This window comes from Oncorhynchus nerka, linkage group LG27 (genome assembly GCF_034236695.1).
Source record: "Oncorhynchus nerka isolate Pitt River linkage group LG27, Oner_Uvic_2.0, whole genome shotgun sequence".
Taxonomy (NCBI): domain Eukaryota; kingdom Metazoa; phylum Chordata; class Actinopteri; order Salmoniformes; family Salmonidae; genus Oncorhynchus; species Oncorhynchus nerka.
In genome coordinates this window covers 34,458,038-34,476,068 of record NC_088422.1, presented here as the reverse complement: position 1 = coordinate 34,476,068, position 18,031 = coordinate 34,458,038, and the positions used below count along the sequence as shown (strand labels likewise).

General features: G+C 43.0%; 1 protein-coding gene across 7 annotated transcripts in view; it reads left to right on the top strand.

The window, feature by feature from the left end:
* The window catches only part of LOC115111651 (AP-1 complex subunit beta-1), a 56,122-nt gene that overhangs the window by 10,582 nt on the left and 27,509 nt on the right, over positions 1-18,031 (top strand). For 6 of the 7 annotated variants that reach the window (XM_029637953.2, XM_065011593.1, XM_065011592.1 and 3 more), the window contains exons 11-19: positions 305-470; positions 4,408-4,506; positions 5,732-5,991; positions 6,562-6,772; positions 7,872-8,009; positions 8,740-8,769; positions 8,861-8,998; positions 11,149-11,294; positions 11,401-11,530. In XM_029637953.2, coding sequence (XP_029493813.2) covers positions 305-470; positions 4,408-4,506; positions 5,732-5,991; positions 6,562-6,772; positions 7,872-8,009; positions 8,740-8,769; positions 8,861-8,998; positions 11,149-11,294; positions 11,401-11,530 — 1,318 coding nt within the window. The remainder of the gene's footprint in view (positions 1-304; positions 471-4,407; positions 4,507-5,731; positions 5,992-6,561; positions 6,773-7,871; positions 8,010-8,739; positions 8,770-8,860; positions 8,999-11,148; positions 11,295-11,400; positions 11,531-18,031) is intronic. The other variant, XM_065011597.1, reaches the window with a different exon arrangement.

Below are 18,031 nucleotides of genomic sequence, written 5' to 3'. Positions count from 1 at the left end.
AATGTTTCTTTGTCTATGCAACAGTATGAACAGATTCTATTGCCTTGCCTTTGGCTCGCATTACTGCTCCAGCACATCCTGTTAAGATGCTGTGTTGGCATTTATGCTAATACCATTCTCGAGGAATGCTGCAGAGTCGATAACATTTTATATTCAACTGACAACAGTTGATAAATATGGTAAAATGAGAAGAAAAAAAAAACAAATGACTACAAACCTATTTCCCATTTGAAAATGTTTTTCCGTGGACAATGACTTGGTATTGAGTCATTAGTTCCTAACCGTTGCCATTGTCTGTTCCCAGGTATGAGAGTGTGATCGCCACGCTGTGTGAGAACCTGGACTCCCTGGATGAGCCGGAGGCGCGGGCAGCCATGATTTGGATCGTAGGAGAGTATGCTGAGAGGATCGACAACGCTGACGAACTGCTGGAGAGCTTTCTGGAGGGCTTCCACGACGAGAGCACCCAGGTCTGATTCACTCACACATGGGACATGTCCCAAATGGCACCCTATTCCCTATATAGTGCACTATTAGCCCTGGTCCCAAGTAGTGCACTACATAGGGAATAGGGTGCCATTTGGGATGCTAACAATATGCTGTTTACTGCTCACTGTAAACAGGCTTCAATGGAACCATTCTGTGCATACTGGGAGATATTGGGGGGGGGCTGCATTACTAGCCTATAGCAAGAGAGGGTAGCCCTATACTTGACTGGTTGACTTTGAAAAAGAGGGGTTGCTGTAGTCTCACAGGTTAACTGCTGGTTTAGCTCTCAAGAGGTAACACCAGCAGCTCTATGAAGATGCTGACTGGTTGGTTATGGCACGCTTAAAGGCACTGCTTGTGAAAGAGCATTGATTTACTCTAAGAATTCAAGCTGTTTTTGACGAAGTTAGGAAAAACTGTAGACTCGTGCAGAGACATTAAGTACCAAGTCTGTGTTTCCTATAAACGTCATCTTCTAACCAGTCTCTCGATGATGAAAATAATGGAAAAAACATGACACTTTAATAGCAATTGAAATCTAGTGTTTCCTCCTTGAAGCGGTTGGTATTATATCCTCCTCTGTGGATCCATGTATATAGAGTAGTCTAGAGTATTCTGCACATGTTTTCCTTCGGGATTAGCTCTGCTTGTTTGGGAACCACAGGCTAAGCCATAGATTAATTAATTCTGCTCCATTTTAGCAGGACAGATTTAGACATAATATTGATGCATTGGAGAGAGATTTTTGTTCAGGCTGTTGAGTTGTAATTTTTTTCAGTATAAAACGCTACATGCCGAACTCTTTGTAGAGTACGTGTTTAGTTGGAAGTGTTGTGCAAATTCTGTTTAGTACATACATGCAGTACAAAAAAGCAGTATGTAAACTCAAAAAACGAAACGTCCTCTCACTGTCAACTGCGTTTATTTTCAGCAAACTTAACGTGTGTATATATTTGAATAAACATAAGATTCAACAACTGAGACAAACTGAACAAGTTCCACAGACATGTTACTAACAGAAATTGAATAATGTGTCCCTTAACAAAGGGGGGGATCCAAATCTAAAGTAACAGTCTGTATCTGGTGTGGCCACCAGCTGCAGTACTGCAGTGCATCTCCTCCTCACGGACTGCACCAGATTTGCCAGTTCTTGCTGTGAGATGTTACCTTACCCTTCCACCAAGGCACCTGCAAGTTCCCAGACATTTTTGGGGGGAATGGCCCTAGCCCTCACCCTCCGATCCAACAGGTCCCAGACGTGCTCAATGGGATTGAGATCCGGGCTCTTCGCTGGCTATGGCAGAACACTGACATTCCTGTCTTGCAGGAAATCACGCACAGAACGAGCAGTATGGCTGGTGGCATTGTCATGCTGGAGGGTCATGTCAGGATGAGCCTGCAGGAAGGGTACCACATGAGGGAGGATGTCTTCCCTGTAACGCACAGCGTTGAGATTGCCTGCAATGACAATAAGCTCAGTCCGATGATGCTGTGACACATCGCCCCAGACTATGACGGACCCTCTACCTACAAATTGATCCCTCTCCAGAGTACAGGCCTCGGTGTAACGCTCATTCCTTCGAAGAATAAACGCGAATCCGACCACCAGCCCTGGTGAGACAAAAGTGCGACTCGTCAGTGAAGAGCACTTTTTGCCAGTCTTACAACAGGCCTACAAAGCCCTCATTCCAGCCTCTCTCAGCCTATTGCGGACAGTCTGAGCACTGATGGAGGGACTGTGCGTTCCTGGTGTAACTCGGGCAGTTGTTGTTGCCATCCTGTACCTGTCCCGCAGGTGTGATGTTCGGATGTACCGATCCTGTGCAGGTCTTACACGTGGTCTGCCACTGTGAGGACGATCAGCTGTCCGCCCTGTCCTCCGGTAGCGCTGTCTTAGGCATCTCACAGTATGGACATTACAATTTATTGCCCTGGCCACATCTGCAGTCCTCATGCCTCCTTGCAGCATGCCTAAGGCTCGTTCACACAGATAAGCAGGGCATCTTTCTTTTGGTGTTTTTCAGTTAGTAGAAAGGCCTCTTTAGTGTCCTACATTTTCAAAACTGTGACCTTAATTGTCTACCGTTTGTAAACTGTTAGTGTCTTAACAACCGTTCCACAGGTGCATGTTCATTAATTGGTTTATGGTTCATTGAACAAGCATGGGAAAACATGTTTAAACCCTTTACAATGAAGATATGAAGTTATTTGGATTTTTGACAAACAGTTTATTTTTTTGCTGAGTTTATGTAGGTACAGTTGAAGTCGGGAGTTTACATACACTTAGGTTGGAGTCATTAAAACTAGTTTTTCAACCACTCCACAGATTTCTTGTTTACAAACTATAATTTTGGCAAGTCTGTTAGGAATTCTACTTTGTGCATGACAAGTCATTTTTCCAACAATTGTTTACAGACAGATTATTTCACTTATAATTTAGCTTGGAAAATTCAGCTTGGGAAATTCCAGAAAATTATGTAATGGCTTTAGAAGCTTCTGATAGGCTAATTGACATCATTTGAGTCAATTGGAGGTGTACCTGTGGATGTATTTCAAGGCCTACCTTCAAACTCAGTGCCTCTTTGCTTAACATCGTGGTTAAATCAAAAGAAATCAGCCAAGACCTCAGAAGAAGAAAAAAAATGTAGATCTCCAAGTCTGGTTCATCCATGGGAGCAATTTCCAAATGCCTGAAGGTACCACGTTCATCTGTACAAACAATAGTATGCAAGTATAAACACCATGGGACCACGAAGCCGTCATACCGCTCAGGAAGCTCTGTCTGATAGAGATGAATGTACTTTGGTGCGAAAAGTGCAAGTCGATCCCAGAACAACAGCAAAGGACCTCGTGAAGATGCTGGAGGAAACGGGTACAAAAGTGTCTATATCCACAGTAAAACGAGTCATATATCGACACAACCTGAAAGGCCGCTCAGCAAGGAAGAAGCCACTGCTCCAAAACCGCCATAAGTGCCAGACTACCGTTAGCAATCGCACATTGGGACAAAGATAGTACTTTTTGGAGAAATGTCTGCTGGTCTGATGAAACAAAAAATAGAACTGTTTGGCCATAATGACCATCGTTATGTTTGGAGGTTAAAGGGGGAGGCTTGCAAGCTGAAGAATACCATCCCAACCGTGAAGCACGGGGGTGGCAGCATCATGTTGTGGGGATGCTTTGCTGCAGTAGGGACTGGTGCACTTCACAAAATAGATGGCTTCATGAGAATGTACAATTTATGTGGATATATTGAAGCAACATCTCAAGACATCAGTCTGGAAGTTAAAGCGTGGTCACAAATGGGTCTTCCAAATGGACAATGACCCCAAGCATACTTCCAAAATTGTGGCAAAATGGCTTAAGGACAACAAAGTCAAGGTATTGGAGTGGCCATCACAAAGCCCTGACCTCAACCCTATATACAATTTGTGGGCAGAACTGAAAAATCTTGTGTGAGCATAGAGGCCTACAGACCTGACTCAGTTACAACAGCTCTGTCAGGAGGAATGGGCCAAAATTCACCCAACTTATTTTGGGAAGCTTGTGGAAGGCTACCTGAAACGTTTGACCCAAGTTAAACAATTTAAAGACAATGCTACCAAATTACTAATTGAGTGTATGTAAACTTCTGACCCACTGGGAATGTGATGAAATAAATGAAAGCTGAAATAAATAATTATCTCTATTATTCTGACATTTCTCATTCTTAAAATAAAGTGGTGATCCTAACTGACCTAAGACAGGGAATTTCTACAAGGATTAAATGTCAGGAATTGTGACAAACTATTAAATGTGTTTGTCTAAAGTGTATGTAAACTTTTGACTTCAACTGTAGCTGTAAGCTGAGTTGATGTGAGTAGTATGTATGTATGTATGAGTGAGTTATATCTGGTCTCGTCTGCTCTGGTTTCCCAGGTGCAACTGCAGCTGCTGACAGCCATAGTGAAGCTGTTCCTGAAGAAACCCACTGAGACTCAGGAGCTGGTGCAGCAGGTGCTGAGCCTGGCCACACAGGTGAGTGTCCTGGGGTGTACACACACACACACACACACACCGTCAACAGCAGGGATCTAATCAGCCACAGTCTCACACCAATGCTTCTTATGCCAGAGCCTTCAGGCCATGTCAGTTGTCACTAATTGCCCAATAGAAGAACAGAAACCAGATTGTCTTCACTTTGAATTCCCAAAGTAAGTTGGAGAGATGGAAGACAGGACTATACATCTCCCAACAATTAGCTTACCATTTTCTCCAGAAAGTCTGGAACACCTTCAAGTGTTATCCTAAATATGCCAATCAGCCAAGCAACACACCAGGAAAAAGGGAAGGTCAAAAATAAGGACAAAAAGATTGTGTTCTGCTCAAATGCTAATGGGAACAACCCAGTTCACAAGATGGGAACAACTCAGTTTACAAGTGGGCTGTGATCTTGGTGGGGTAGTCTAAATGCTTGTAGCTCTTTTATTGGTCTAATTACTATGGGATGTCCTTGACTAACCTGACAACAAGGGCACAATTCTATTTACTGTGCTTCCTGTGGCTGTCGCTAACGTCTTTCACTTCATAAATAACTAGCCTGCTGGGACACTATTGAAATGGCTGCTTTTATTCATGATTCTCCCCATCCCACAAATGGAATGACGCATTCACGTGTGGCGTCTGCCAGACGATAGGGCCTAGTCATTCCAGCACTGCTGAGGCAACATGAAAAGTGGGATACTCATTGAAATGTGTCAAGTTGACAGCCAGTGTGACAACGTCACCATAAACGGTACCCTACTATTTCTGATGAGATGGAGTGTTTTTGAGTTTGAGTGTAGTATTAAATAAACACCTTTATTCGTGTGTTTTATGAGTAGTTCATCTCTCTCCTCAGACTGTGGGAGTTGTCATTAACTTTGGAGTTTAGTGCCAGGGGAGTTTCAACACTGCCAGGAAGCTGCCAGGACCAAAAATATATTCCCGATGTTCTAGTTTTTATGTCCTTGTACCGCGTGTCTTACTTCTATTCTAAGCCTTGCTGATGCTGTTCAAATCTTCCCTTGAATTTTCTTATTATTGACTGAGTAGATTATTCTAGCTATACCCCTCAGGGAATTGAGCCTAACCTGACTCTTAGATTATTTGCTTAGTATCTGACATGACATAAGTGAGAAGAACAGGCAGAGAGCGGAGTCTGTGAAGCAGTTACTATTTATTATTCACCCCATCAGTCATCCTCTCAATCTCTTGTCTGCAGGACTCTGACAACCCGGACCTGCGAGACCGTGGCTACATCTACTGGCGTCTGCTCTCCACTGACCCTGTGGCTGCCAAGGAGGTGGTGCTGGCCGAGAAGCCTCTGATCTCAGAGGAGACAGACTTGATTGAGCCCACCCTGCTGGAGGAGCTCATCTGCCACATCGGCACGCTGGCCTCCGTCTACCACAAGCCTCCCAGCGCCTTCGTGGAGGGCAGCCGCGGTGTGATGCACAAAAGGCTCCCCGCACGCACTGGATCGTGAGTCTCTCTCACACACACACACACACACACACACACACACTTTTAGGGCCCACTTGAGTTTCCCTAACTAAACACCTTATTTGCACCCAAGTAAGTCCCCGAAGTAGTGTTATTTACCCCTAGAGTACACCCAGTCTTTACTTTGTGTAAAGCATACCTTACTTTATACTGGCTTAAGCCACGTTCAATGAATCAGAGTTGTCCGAAAGATCTCACATGAGGCTGTGTTCCCAGCAGACATGAAGTGCAGCACACAGTAATGGGCTGATTTTAAATTCAATCTTAATGCCATTTAATTGTTATTTTCATTGCATTTAAGATGTGCCAATGGTGTTCCCTTAAATAACCTTAGGACCAATATTAAGCAGGGTTGGTTTATTGAATCAAGAGTTCCAGATAATTTAGCTTGGCTGAGACTAGGCTTCTCTTTACATTTTTAGCTCAAAACATTGTGTTTAGGAATTCAAACCAGGTTAAACAACGGAAGTTCTTAAATACCCCCTTTTATTGTGGTGAATCTTTGCAGTTGTCTCTAACTCCCTCTGTCCTGGTCTCTCCATCCCCCAGAGGAGAGGGTACGGAATGCCCAGATGTGGGCAATGCTGCTGGGGGCTCTGCCCCTGAAGCTGCCCCCTCTATCATCCCCTCCCAGGGAGACCTCCTGGGGGACCTTCTCAACCTGGACCTGGCACCCCCCACCACCACTGGTCCCAACCCCTCCACCTCCGGCATGCAGATGGGAGGCATGGATCTCCTTGGTGGAGGTCTGGACAGCCTGGTAGGTACCTCACTGTAGCCTGCTGTGCTGCTACCCCTGGTCAACCAGTGAACATAGTCCATTTTTTATTTTTGACTGAGTGTTTTCCTCTTTTTTTAAATGTTAATGCCACACCTGCAGATGGATGAGTCTGAACCGGTAACTAAAGTACAAGGAGGGAGAGGACATAGCTATAGTCACACATCACATTACATCATCATTAGTTAGATGTAGCAGCTAGGCTTGGGTGGTATCCAGACTTTTATATTGTCATACTGTCCTTCTCTCATACCTAGATTTACGGTAATACCGGCATAGCACACAAGGGAGCGCTAAAAGCGCAGCACATAAAATTATACACGCATAGCTAGTAGCTATAGAACGTCATTTTCGGTGAGTGTGGACATATACATTTGCAAAAAGTTGCGATGAATGTTTTTCTGAAGGAAGAGCAGCATGTATACACGGAGCAGATGGGAGAAGAACGGGGGGGGGGCGATCGTATGAAGCACGGGGAATAAATGGCAGCTGTACAGAATTCATCCAGAGCGCTTTGACTTCTGGCAGAAAGTTCTTATAAGATATCTGATGGTAAACATTTAGTAGTGAATCGCATACAAGTGTAACGTCATCACTTCATGTGCGCTGCACAACAGACTCGCTGATAGCTATAGAATGCTATGTACTCCCCAGCTCGCTTCCTCCCGTTGTGCTGTTTACAAACACGTGACTGGCTCAAATGTTCTGGGGAACTACGGTAAGCTTCATCAGTTAAAATAATGTGACAGAAGAAATGAAGAATGCAATTTCCTATGGTATTGTACAAGTTGACTGCAGGTAATCACTTAAAACGTAGTTACAAATATACACTTATTTGAAAAACTATTAAAAAAAAATATTTATTGGAAGAACCATCCTGTGGCTTTTCCAAATACGCTGGTAAACTGCCCAAGCCTAGTAGTAGGGCATTATCATTGCTGTATCTACAAGTGTATGTGTGTATACTGTGTCCTGCATTCACCTCTTCAATATTCTTTCTCTGTGCTTGATGCATCCTGATTGTTCCATGTCAATGAATACATCTAACATGACAACCCTACTGTATTCATCCTGCCATCAGCCACACATTCCCCTGCGGACGGACCCTCCACAGTCTCCGTCACCTCAGCCCCCGTCGCCAGTGTACACCCACACTGACTACAGTCACACTGACAGCCCCCCTGACCACAGCTCTACTGAGCACAGCCCCCCTGCTGAGGTTGGTTGAGGGGCATCAGTAGAGGCTCCTAGACAGACTAGACTGAGTCCCCTTATGGTACCCTGTGCTGTACTGTGACCTCTCCCCATCTCTAGCTGCAGTGTCACTGTCTGTTGTAGTAGATCAGAGATGTTTCCTATCGTCTCAACAAGTTTCTTTAGTTCCTTTTTAAGTTTATTTCAGGCCTCTGAGACCTTTTGTAGGTCTTGTTGTGTTTGTTGTTCCAAAAGCCCTTACTTACTGTAGCTAGCTGTATTTGTTATGATTTTAACACGCTACTCTAGATGTTTAGGCCCTATTCATTTCTGGTTTCCATTTGCACTCATCTCTTCATAATTTTTATTTTTTTGATAGTGATGTATTTCAATACGGATTACTCTGTGTAACCACCTAACTGACCACTGTGCTGGCAAACAGTTGGCATTTACAGTTTCTGAGATATCTGAATGAAAACCTGAATACATGATGCTCGTCCTGCGCTCTTCGACCTCCATATGACCCTCCAGTAGCTCTCATCATAGATATAGGACACTGTTCTGTATGCTCTCATCTCACCTTCCCCAGTTTAAACCATGCTTTTCATATGTCATGGAACATGGTTATCTTAGCAACCCCTCATCACACACCCACCTCCCTCCCTCAGTCTTTCCTCTAGTATCTCCCTCATCCTGCTGGAATAAGGTGTAACATTCTAATAATGTCTAAACTGAACTCCTCTCTCTCCCCTCAGCTTGGAGGAGATATTGGTGGGAGTCCTGCGGTAAGCCTGGTTGTTTAAACATTTAATTTGGAAAAATGATATTTTGGTGCAATTTTATGTTCAGCTCTTTAACATGGTCTCTCATCCAAAGATGGGGGCTGGTTTTGGCGCAGCTCCCGCTGTGATGCCAGCCTCTCTAAACGCTCCTGTGGGAGGCGGCCTTGGAGACCTCTTTGACCTCGGAGGGGGGGTTGGCATGCCGATGGGAGCATACATTCCACCCAAGACAGTGAGTGTCTATAGAGTATGGTAGTACACTTAATATGATGGTATTGAAACTATTTTGTTACGTTACAGCCTTATTCTAAAATGGATTACATTTTTTAAAAATGCCCTCATCAATCTACCCACAGTACTCCATAATGGCAAAGCAAAAACAGGTTTTTATAAATTGTGTTAAAAATGTAAGTATTCAGACCCTTTTGCAATGATACTTGAAATTGAGCTCGGGTGCCTCCTGTTTCCATTGATCATCCTTGACGTTTCTACAACTTGATTTATAGTCCACCTGTGGTAAATGCAATTGATTGGACATGATTTGGAAAGACACACACCTGTCTATATAAGGTCTCACAGTTCACAATGCATGTCAGAATAATTGTCCGTAGAGTTCCGAGACAGGATTGTGTCGAGGCAAAGATCTGGGGAAGGGTACCAAAAAATGTCAGTATTGAAGGTCCCCAAGAAGACAGTGGCCTCCTTCATTCTTAAATGGAAGAAGTTTGGAACCACCAAGAATCTTCCTAGAGCTGTCTGCCTGGGCAAATAGAGCAATAGGGGGAGAAGGGACTTGGTCAGGGAGGTGACCAAGAACCCGATGGTCACTGACAGATCTACAGAGTTCCTCTGTGGAGATGGGAGAACCTTCCAGAAGGACAACCATCTCTGCAGCACTCCACCAATTAGGCCTTTATGGTAGAGTGGCCAGACGGAAGCCACTCTTCAGTAAAAGGTACATGACAGCCCGCTTGGAGTTTGCCAAAAGGCACCTAAAGGACTCTGACCATGAGAAACTAGATTCTCTGGTCTGATGAAACCAAGATTGAACTCTTTGTCCTGAATGCCAATTGTCACTTCTGGAGGAAACCTGGCACCAATCCCTGCAGTGAAGTATGGTGGTGGCAGCATCATGCTGTGGGAATGTTTTTCAGTGGCAGGGACTGAGAGACAAGTCAGGATCGAGGGAAAGATGAACGGAGTAAAGTACAGCGAAATCCTTGATGAAAACCTGCTCCAGAGCGATCAGGATCTCCGACTGGGGTGAAGGTTCACCTTCCAACAGGACAACGACCCTAAGCACACAGCTAAGACAACACAGGAGTGGCTTCGGGACAAGTCTCTGAATGTCTTTTGAGTGGCCCGGACTTGAACCCAATCAAACATCTCTGGAGAGACCTGAAAATAGCTGTGTAGCAACGCTCCCCATCCAACCTGACAGAGCTTGAGAGCATCTGCAGAGAAGAATGGGGGAAACTCTCCAAATACAGGTGTGCCAAGCTTGTAGCGTCTTACCCAAGAAGACTCAAGGCTGTAATCGTTGTCTAAGGTGCTACAACAAAGTACTGAGTAAAAAGTCTGAATACTTATGTAAATTTGATATTTCAGTAAAAAAAATTAACACATTTCAAAACAGTTTTTACTTTGTCATTATGGGTTATTGTGTGTAGATTGAGGGGGGGGGAAACAATTAAAGGCGTTTTAGAATAAGGCTGTAATGTAACAATGTGTGAAAAAGTCAAGGGGTCTGAATACTTTCCGAATGCACTGTAACTACTAGGCCTATATGGTCCTAGATGATCATGCTGAAGACACTCCTCCACGCTCTCCACAACCTGGTACCCACCTACCTCTCTGTTCTCCCAGTCTATGCCCCCTTCCGCCCCTCTGGTGGTCTCCTTGTCACCCCCCTCCCCCGCATCTCCAACATGGGTGCCCGAGCCTTCAGTTGCTCGGCACCCAGGCTCTGGAATGCACTTCCCCCCCATACTTACAACATGCAGATGGCCATCTCATTAAAAAAAACTGAAAACACACCTCTTCAAGGATACCTATGGTCTATGATTGACTCTGTCCTACATTACTTGTGCTCTCCCAGTATCACTGTGTCCCCTCCAACATAAACCTTACCCTTAACCATGTTTGGATCCTCTACCCAACCCTTCCTTATTTTTACCTGTCCTGTTTCGTGTTGTCCTTTTTGATTTTAAATTGTACTTTGATTGATGCTCTTGATTTTCTGACTTGATGTACTGATTCTACTGTTAATGTGATATTTCATTGAGTGCCCTGATGGTGTCCGCCAAATAAATGTAATTATTATTATTTAATACAAACTAGTTTAATACAAACGGTTCCTCTTATGGTATCCTCTATCCTCAGGTGTGGCTCCCAGCCATGAAGGCTAAAGGTCTGGAGATCTCTGGGACCTTCGCCCGGCGTGCTGGAGTCATCCAGATGGAGCTGGTCCTCACCAACAAGGCCATGAGCGTCATGACTGACTTCGCCATCCAATTCAACAGGAACAGGTGAGCGGAAGTCTATATGTCTATATGACGGTCATAAGGAAACATCTCTGGTGTGAATGTGATTTTAATTTTTTTCTAGTTCTGACTGGAACTCTTCTCTCTCTAGTTTTGGACTGGCCCCTGCCGGCCCACTCCAGGTCCTCACCCCTCTTGGCCCAAACCAGACCATTGAAGTCAGCCTCCCCCTCAGCACTGTTGGGCCAGTCATGAAGATGGACCCTCTCAACAACCTGCAGGTAACTTTCCCAAAACGTTAGTTGTACAGGATGTTTCAGGAGACTAGGCTGCTTCAGACTAGGGTTAAATAGTGGGAACCGGGTTACCGAGATATCCAGCCCAAACCCACTCCCTTTTCCCAGGATAAATAACTGCAAGAAACCAGTAAATTTATAATAAATGATTTATATGAAAAGCATGATGTGAAATGGCACTCTTAAATGATATGCGCTGTCTAAATCTGTCTTCTCAACGGCCTCCTCTCTGCTATCTGCTTGACCAATCATCGACGCTCATGGTGGGGACACCGCTTCTCACTACGGAGTGTAGTTCAATGAGTTTATCATCTCATGGTAACTTTTTGTCTTGTAAAAGGAAGGACTACATTTGCTGCAGCTACAGTAATCTAATGATAATGCGTGTCTAATTTACACTTCTCCATCTGGCTTTCGGGGGTCACCTTATTCTTTAATTGTAAAGAGTTTTAGAACAGCCTCACTCAAATATCGTTGCCGCAGTCTTTTTCTCTCCCATCAATTCCATTCAAATTGCACCCAAAATAGATCGGACTAATCCTGGTCAAGATTGAGATGCACTGAGTGTACAAAACATCATGCGCTTTCCATGACTAAAGCCCTATTCACACGGGACTAGTATTACTATAGAATGTAGGTGATGTAATTACTACCCCAGCAGGTCAGTTTTTCCAGTGGACGATTCGAATGGGATTAGCTTTACCCAACTGCCCCGTAATAATTGTTTTCCTCATTCAAAATGGGTAATTATGACGGAAGCCTGGAGGCTCTTCTAGGTAGGAAGATGTTTTAAATGTCTATGGATGGCCTAATATTGGCCTAATGGCCTTCAGTTCAAAGAAAGTCAAAATGACAAGACGTATCAATAACAACCATGAACTGTAACCTATGCATAAATGTAATTAACTGACATTTGCGGAAGAGGAATAGGCACTTTAAGTTGATATGTGACGAAACAGATCCATTTGTAGACTACATGCATAGCACTTTTGTTTTAAGCATTAATTTGTTCCTATGTTCTTACCCAAACTGGGTGCAGCACGTGTTAAACTCAGTAATATCCTTCAATACACAGGGATGATGATTCGCACAGGATATGTGTTATCAGAGGACGTGAGAGTTTGCCCGAAAAACTGTAGGTTTTTAAGGATGGGATAATAACCTTCCTGCCAAGTAAAAATGACTTGCATGGCAGATTCGGACGGGACTAAAATACAGATGTGGTGATTTGTGCTCATGCACATAATTACATTACCTGAGCTCCCCCAGTAAAACCTATCCAGTCTGATAAGACTGATCAGGTGAATCCAGATGAAAGCTATGATCTCTTATTGATGTCACTTGTTAAGTCCACTTCAAATCAGTGTAGATCGGTTAAAGAATAATTTTTAAGCCTTGAGACATGGGTTGTGTATGTGTGCCATTCAGAGGGTGAATGGGGAAGACAAAATGTTTAAGTGCCTTTGAACGAGGTATGGCAGTAGGTGCCAGATGAACCAGTGTGAGTGTGTGTTATGCTTCTAAATTATAGCCTCTGTCTCTTGCGCAATATGCACCTCCGTTCCGTTGCCGCTACTTAGCTCTTGGGAGTCCCAGGAAAAGCTAGACTAGAATAGCTTGCTGGACATTTTTTTTCTTTTAGCATTTCTTATACTAATAGACTGTTTGAAGAGAGATTCAAGTTCTTGTTTGCTGAATGTTTAATACAGCAGCCATTAGAACTTTAAAGAAGAGAACACGCAATGGCAGTTATTTATTCAGAATAGGGCTGTCCCCGACAAAAAAAAATCTTGGTTGACCACGATCTTGGTCTGTTCTTTCGATTGGTCGAAGTTTTTAAACATATATTTTTCCATATAGACACATACTATGTGTTTTAACCAAATCAACTATATGCACTGAGCTTGTCTGTGTTTGTTGAAACAATTAAGACACACAAATGATTAGAGGGAGTCCGACCACAATTGATTTGATTGTGCTTGTCCTGGCTCAGAATTGCTGTGTTAAAAAAAACAGCTAACAACTGTGTGACTAGCACACGTTGTCTTTCCTCCCTACTGCAGCGACCACCACAGAACAAGTGTTTTTTTATTTTTTTTTAGGATCCCCATTAGCTGTTGCAAAAGCCAAAATCTCATATGCCGATAACAATACATATCACGATATAGCACATTTTTTGTAAATTCAATGAATAAATAGTTTATATAAAATGACCACATGTAAAGGCATATTTCTTATTACATTTTGAATTCTACTCAACAAATAAAAGGTACTTCCTCATATATTTGATTATTCCTTTTCATTTAGAAACTTTGTGAAAAATTTCAATTAAGCATGTAACAAAATATTAATATCTCTAAAAAGGTAAATAGAAAACACTTCAACTATAGTTGCAAGCAAAATAAATATAGGCCTAAAATATATTTTTGGGGGCTTGCCTGTTTTGTATGTTATTTTGGCATTAATACGTGTCACATATCAATTTGGTACCTTGGTTTAAGTGTTGGCACCAACTCACGAAACCCCTGTTTCTCGACTGTGTAAATTGGGGCCATGTCCTTGCAGATATAAGTTGTAAAGGCAGCTGTTATCTTGTTCTATCTTCATGATTCTTTGCCATATGGTGTGCCGCGGGCAAAAGCCTCTTGCAACGTCTGAGTCAGGGTTTGTTTTGAGCACTAGACTGTACTTTTTGGGTCTCATCCGTAGACACTCTCTCTGTACTGTTTCACTTGTTTCTTGCATAGGTGGTAAAAGAGGTTAGTGATGTTTGAGCCTGTTGTTGGGACCGGCCTACGGCATATTTTGCAGAGGAGGGGTTTCTGGTCCGTGTCAGATTTGTCATACCCAAACCACGTCCATGCGACCAAAGTAGCCCCTCTCTTAGGTACGAGCTCTGTGTCTCCGTGCTCTGTGTCACGTTCACTCTCCTCCATGTTTGTTTGTGTTGCAGCTGTGTGGAAGGACGCAAAGCGTCGTCCAATTGACTAAAAATATTGCCGTAAAGAGTGTTATTTGCGACACCGCGAAATAAACGATAAGCGTAATATGAAATGATAAAAAAACGTCTATCGTCACACAATATATATTGTCATTTCCCCCAGCTCTACGGCTGGACAATAATCAAGATTAGACCAAACTAGAGCCTGTAGAACTTGCTTTTTGGAGTGTGGTGTCAAAAGCGGAGCATCTCTTTATTACGGCTAGACCTCTCCCCATCTTTACAACCATTGAATCTATATGTTTTGACCATGACAGTTTACAATCTAAGGTAACGCCAAGTAATTTAGTCGTCTCTACTTGTTCAACAGCCACACCATTCATTACCAGATTTAGCTGAGTTCTAGCACTTAAGGAATGATTTGTACCAAATACAATGCTCTTAGTTTTAGAGATGTTCAGGACCAGTTTATTACTGGCCATCCATTCCAAAACAGACTGCAGCTATTTAAGGGTTTCAGTGACTTCATTAGCTGTGGTTGCTGATGCATATATGGTTGAATCATCAGCATACATGGACATACATTCTTTGTTTAATGCCAGTGGCAGGTTATTGGTAAAAATAGAAAAGAGTAGAGGGCCTGGAGAGCTGCCCTGCGGTACACCACACTTTACGTGTTTGACATTAGAGAAGATTCCATTAAAGAAAACCCTTTGAGTTCTATGAGATAGATGGCTCTGAATCCACATTATGGCAGAGGTTGAAAAGCCATAGCACAAGTTTTTTTTTTTTCAACAACAGGTTATGGTCAATAATATCAAAAGCTGCACTAAAATCTAACAGTACAGCTCCCACAATCTTCTTATTATCAATTTCTTTCAACCAATCATCAGCCATTTGTGTCAGTGCAGTACATGTTGAGTGCCCTTCTCTATAAGCATGCTGAAAGTCTGTTGTTAATGTGTTTACAGGGAAATACAATGCTGTTTGGTGAAACACCATTCTTTTCCCAATAGTTTACTAAGAGCTGGCAGCAAGCTTATAGGTCTGCTGTTAGAACCAGTAAAGGCTGCTTTACCACTCTTGGGTGGCGGAATTACTTTGTCATCATGTTTGGAGGGAAGTCAGACTTTCCTCTAGGCTCAGATTAACAATATGACAGATAGGAGTGGCTATAGAGTCAGCTACCATCCTCAGTAGCTTTCCATCTAAATTATCAATGCCAGGAGGTTTGTCATTATTAATTGATAACAATAATTTTACACCTCTCCACACTAACTATACAAAATTCAAATCAAATTTTATTTGTCACATACACATGGTTAGCAGATGTTAATGTGAGTGTAGCGAAATGCTTGTTTCTAGTTCTGACAATGCAGTAATAACCAACGAGTAATCTAGCTAACAATTCCAAAACTACTACCTTATACACACAAGTGTAAAGGGATAAAGAATATGTACATAAAGATATATAAGATATATATACCTCATCCCCATACTGTTTTTATTTATTTACTTCTCTGCTATTTTGCACACCAATATCTCTACCTGTACATGACCATCTGATCATTTATCACTCCAGTGTTAATCTGCAAAATTGTAATTATTCGCCTACCTCCTCATGCCTTTTGCACACATTGTATATAGACCCCTTTTTTTCTACTGTGTTATTGACTTGTTAATTGTTTACTCCATGTGTAACTCTGTTGTCTGTTCACACTGCTATGCTTTATCTTGGCCAGGTCGCAGTTGTAAATGAGAACTTGTTCTCAACTAGCCTACCTGGTTAAATAAAGGTGAAATAAAAAATAAAAATATGAATGAGTGATGGTACAGAGCGGCATAGGCAAGATGCAGTAGATGGTATTGAGTGCAGTATATACATATGAGATGAGTATGTAAACAAAGTGGCATAGTTTAGTGGCTAGTGATACATGTATTACATAAAGATGCAGTAGATGATATAGAGTACAGTATATACGTATACATATGAGATAAATAATGTAGGGTATGTAAAGATTATTAAGTAGCATTGTTTAAAGTGGCTAGTGATATATTTTACATCAATTCCCATTATTAAAGTGGCTGGAGTTGAGTCAGTATGTTGGCAGCAGCCACTCAATGTTAGTGGTGGCTGTTTAACAGTCTGATGGCCTTGAGATAGAAGCTGTTTTTCAGTCTCTCGGTCCCAGCTTTGATGCACCTGTACTGACCTCGCCTTCTGGATGATAGCGGGGTGAACAGGCAGTGGCTCGGGTGGTTGTTGTCCTTGATGATCTTTATGGCCTTCCTGTGACATCGGGTGGTGTAGGTGTCCTGGAGGGCATGTAGTTTGCCCCCGGTGATGTGTTGTGCAGACCTCACTACCCTCTGGAGAGCCTTACGGTTGTGGGCGGAGCAGTTGCCGTACCAGGCGGTGATACAGCCCGACAGGATGCTCTCAATTGTGCATCTGTAGAAGTTTGAGTGCTTTTGGTGACAAGCCGAATTTCTTCAGCCTCCTGAGGTTGAAGAGGCGCTGCTGCGCCTTCTTCACGATGCTGTCTGTGTGGGTGGACCAATTCAGTTTGTCTGTGATGTGTATGCCGAGGAACTTAAAACTTACTACCCTCTCCACTACTGTTCCATCGATGTGGATAGGGGGGTGTTCCCTCTGCTGTTTCCTGATGTCCACAATCATCTCCTTTGTTTTGTTGACATTGAGTGTGAGGTTATTTTCCTGACACCACACTCCGAGGGCCCTCACCTCCTCCCAGTAGGCCGTCTCGTCGTTGTTGGTAATCAAGCCTACCACTTGTGTTGTCCGCAAACTTGATGATTGAGTTGGAGGCGTGCGTGGCCACGCAGTCGTGGGTGAACAGGGAGTACAGGAGCGGCGGGCTCAGAACGCACCCTTGTGGGGCCCCAGTGTTGAGGATCAGCGGGGTGGAAATGTTGTTACCTACTCTCACCACCTGGGGGCGGCCCGTCAGGAAGTCCAGTACCCAGGGTCTCGAGCTTGATGACGAGTTTGGAGGGTACTATGGTGTTAAATGCTGAGCTGTAGTCAGCTCAGCAATGCTTTTCTTTCATGAATAGTTTTTTTTATGCATGAATACAATTGCTCACTGTTCATTGTTGGCATATCCTGCCTAAGTTTGTCCACTTTATTTCATTGGCAATCATTAAAATAATTTGCAACATCAAATAGTTTTGTGATGAATAAGCCATCTGATTCGATGAAAGATGGAGTTGAATTTGTCTTTCTGCCCATAATTTCATTTAAAGTACTCAAGTTTTTTTCCATCATTCTTTATATCATTGATCTTGGCTTCATAATAAAGTTTCCTCTTTTTGTATAATTTCTCAATTTTCAGTAAGTAAGCCAGTCAGATGTGCAGCCAGACTTATTAGCCACTCCTTTTGCCTCATCTCTTTCAACCATACAGTTTTTCAATTCCTCATCAATCCATGGAGCCTTAACAGTTCTAACAGCCAGTATTGCCCTGTCTGTGTTTCTGAAGCTGCAACATAATGACAGCCATTTCTGACTGAAATCCCTCATT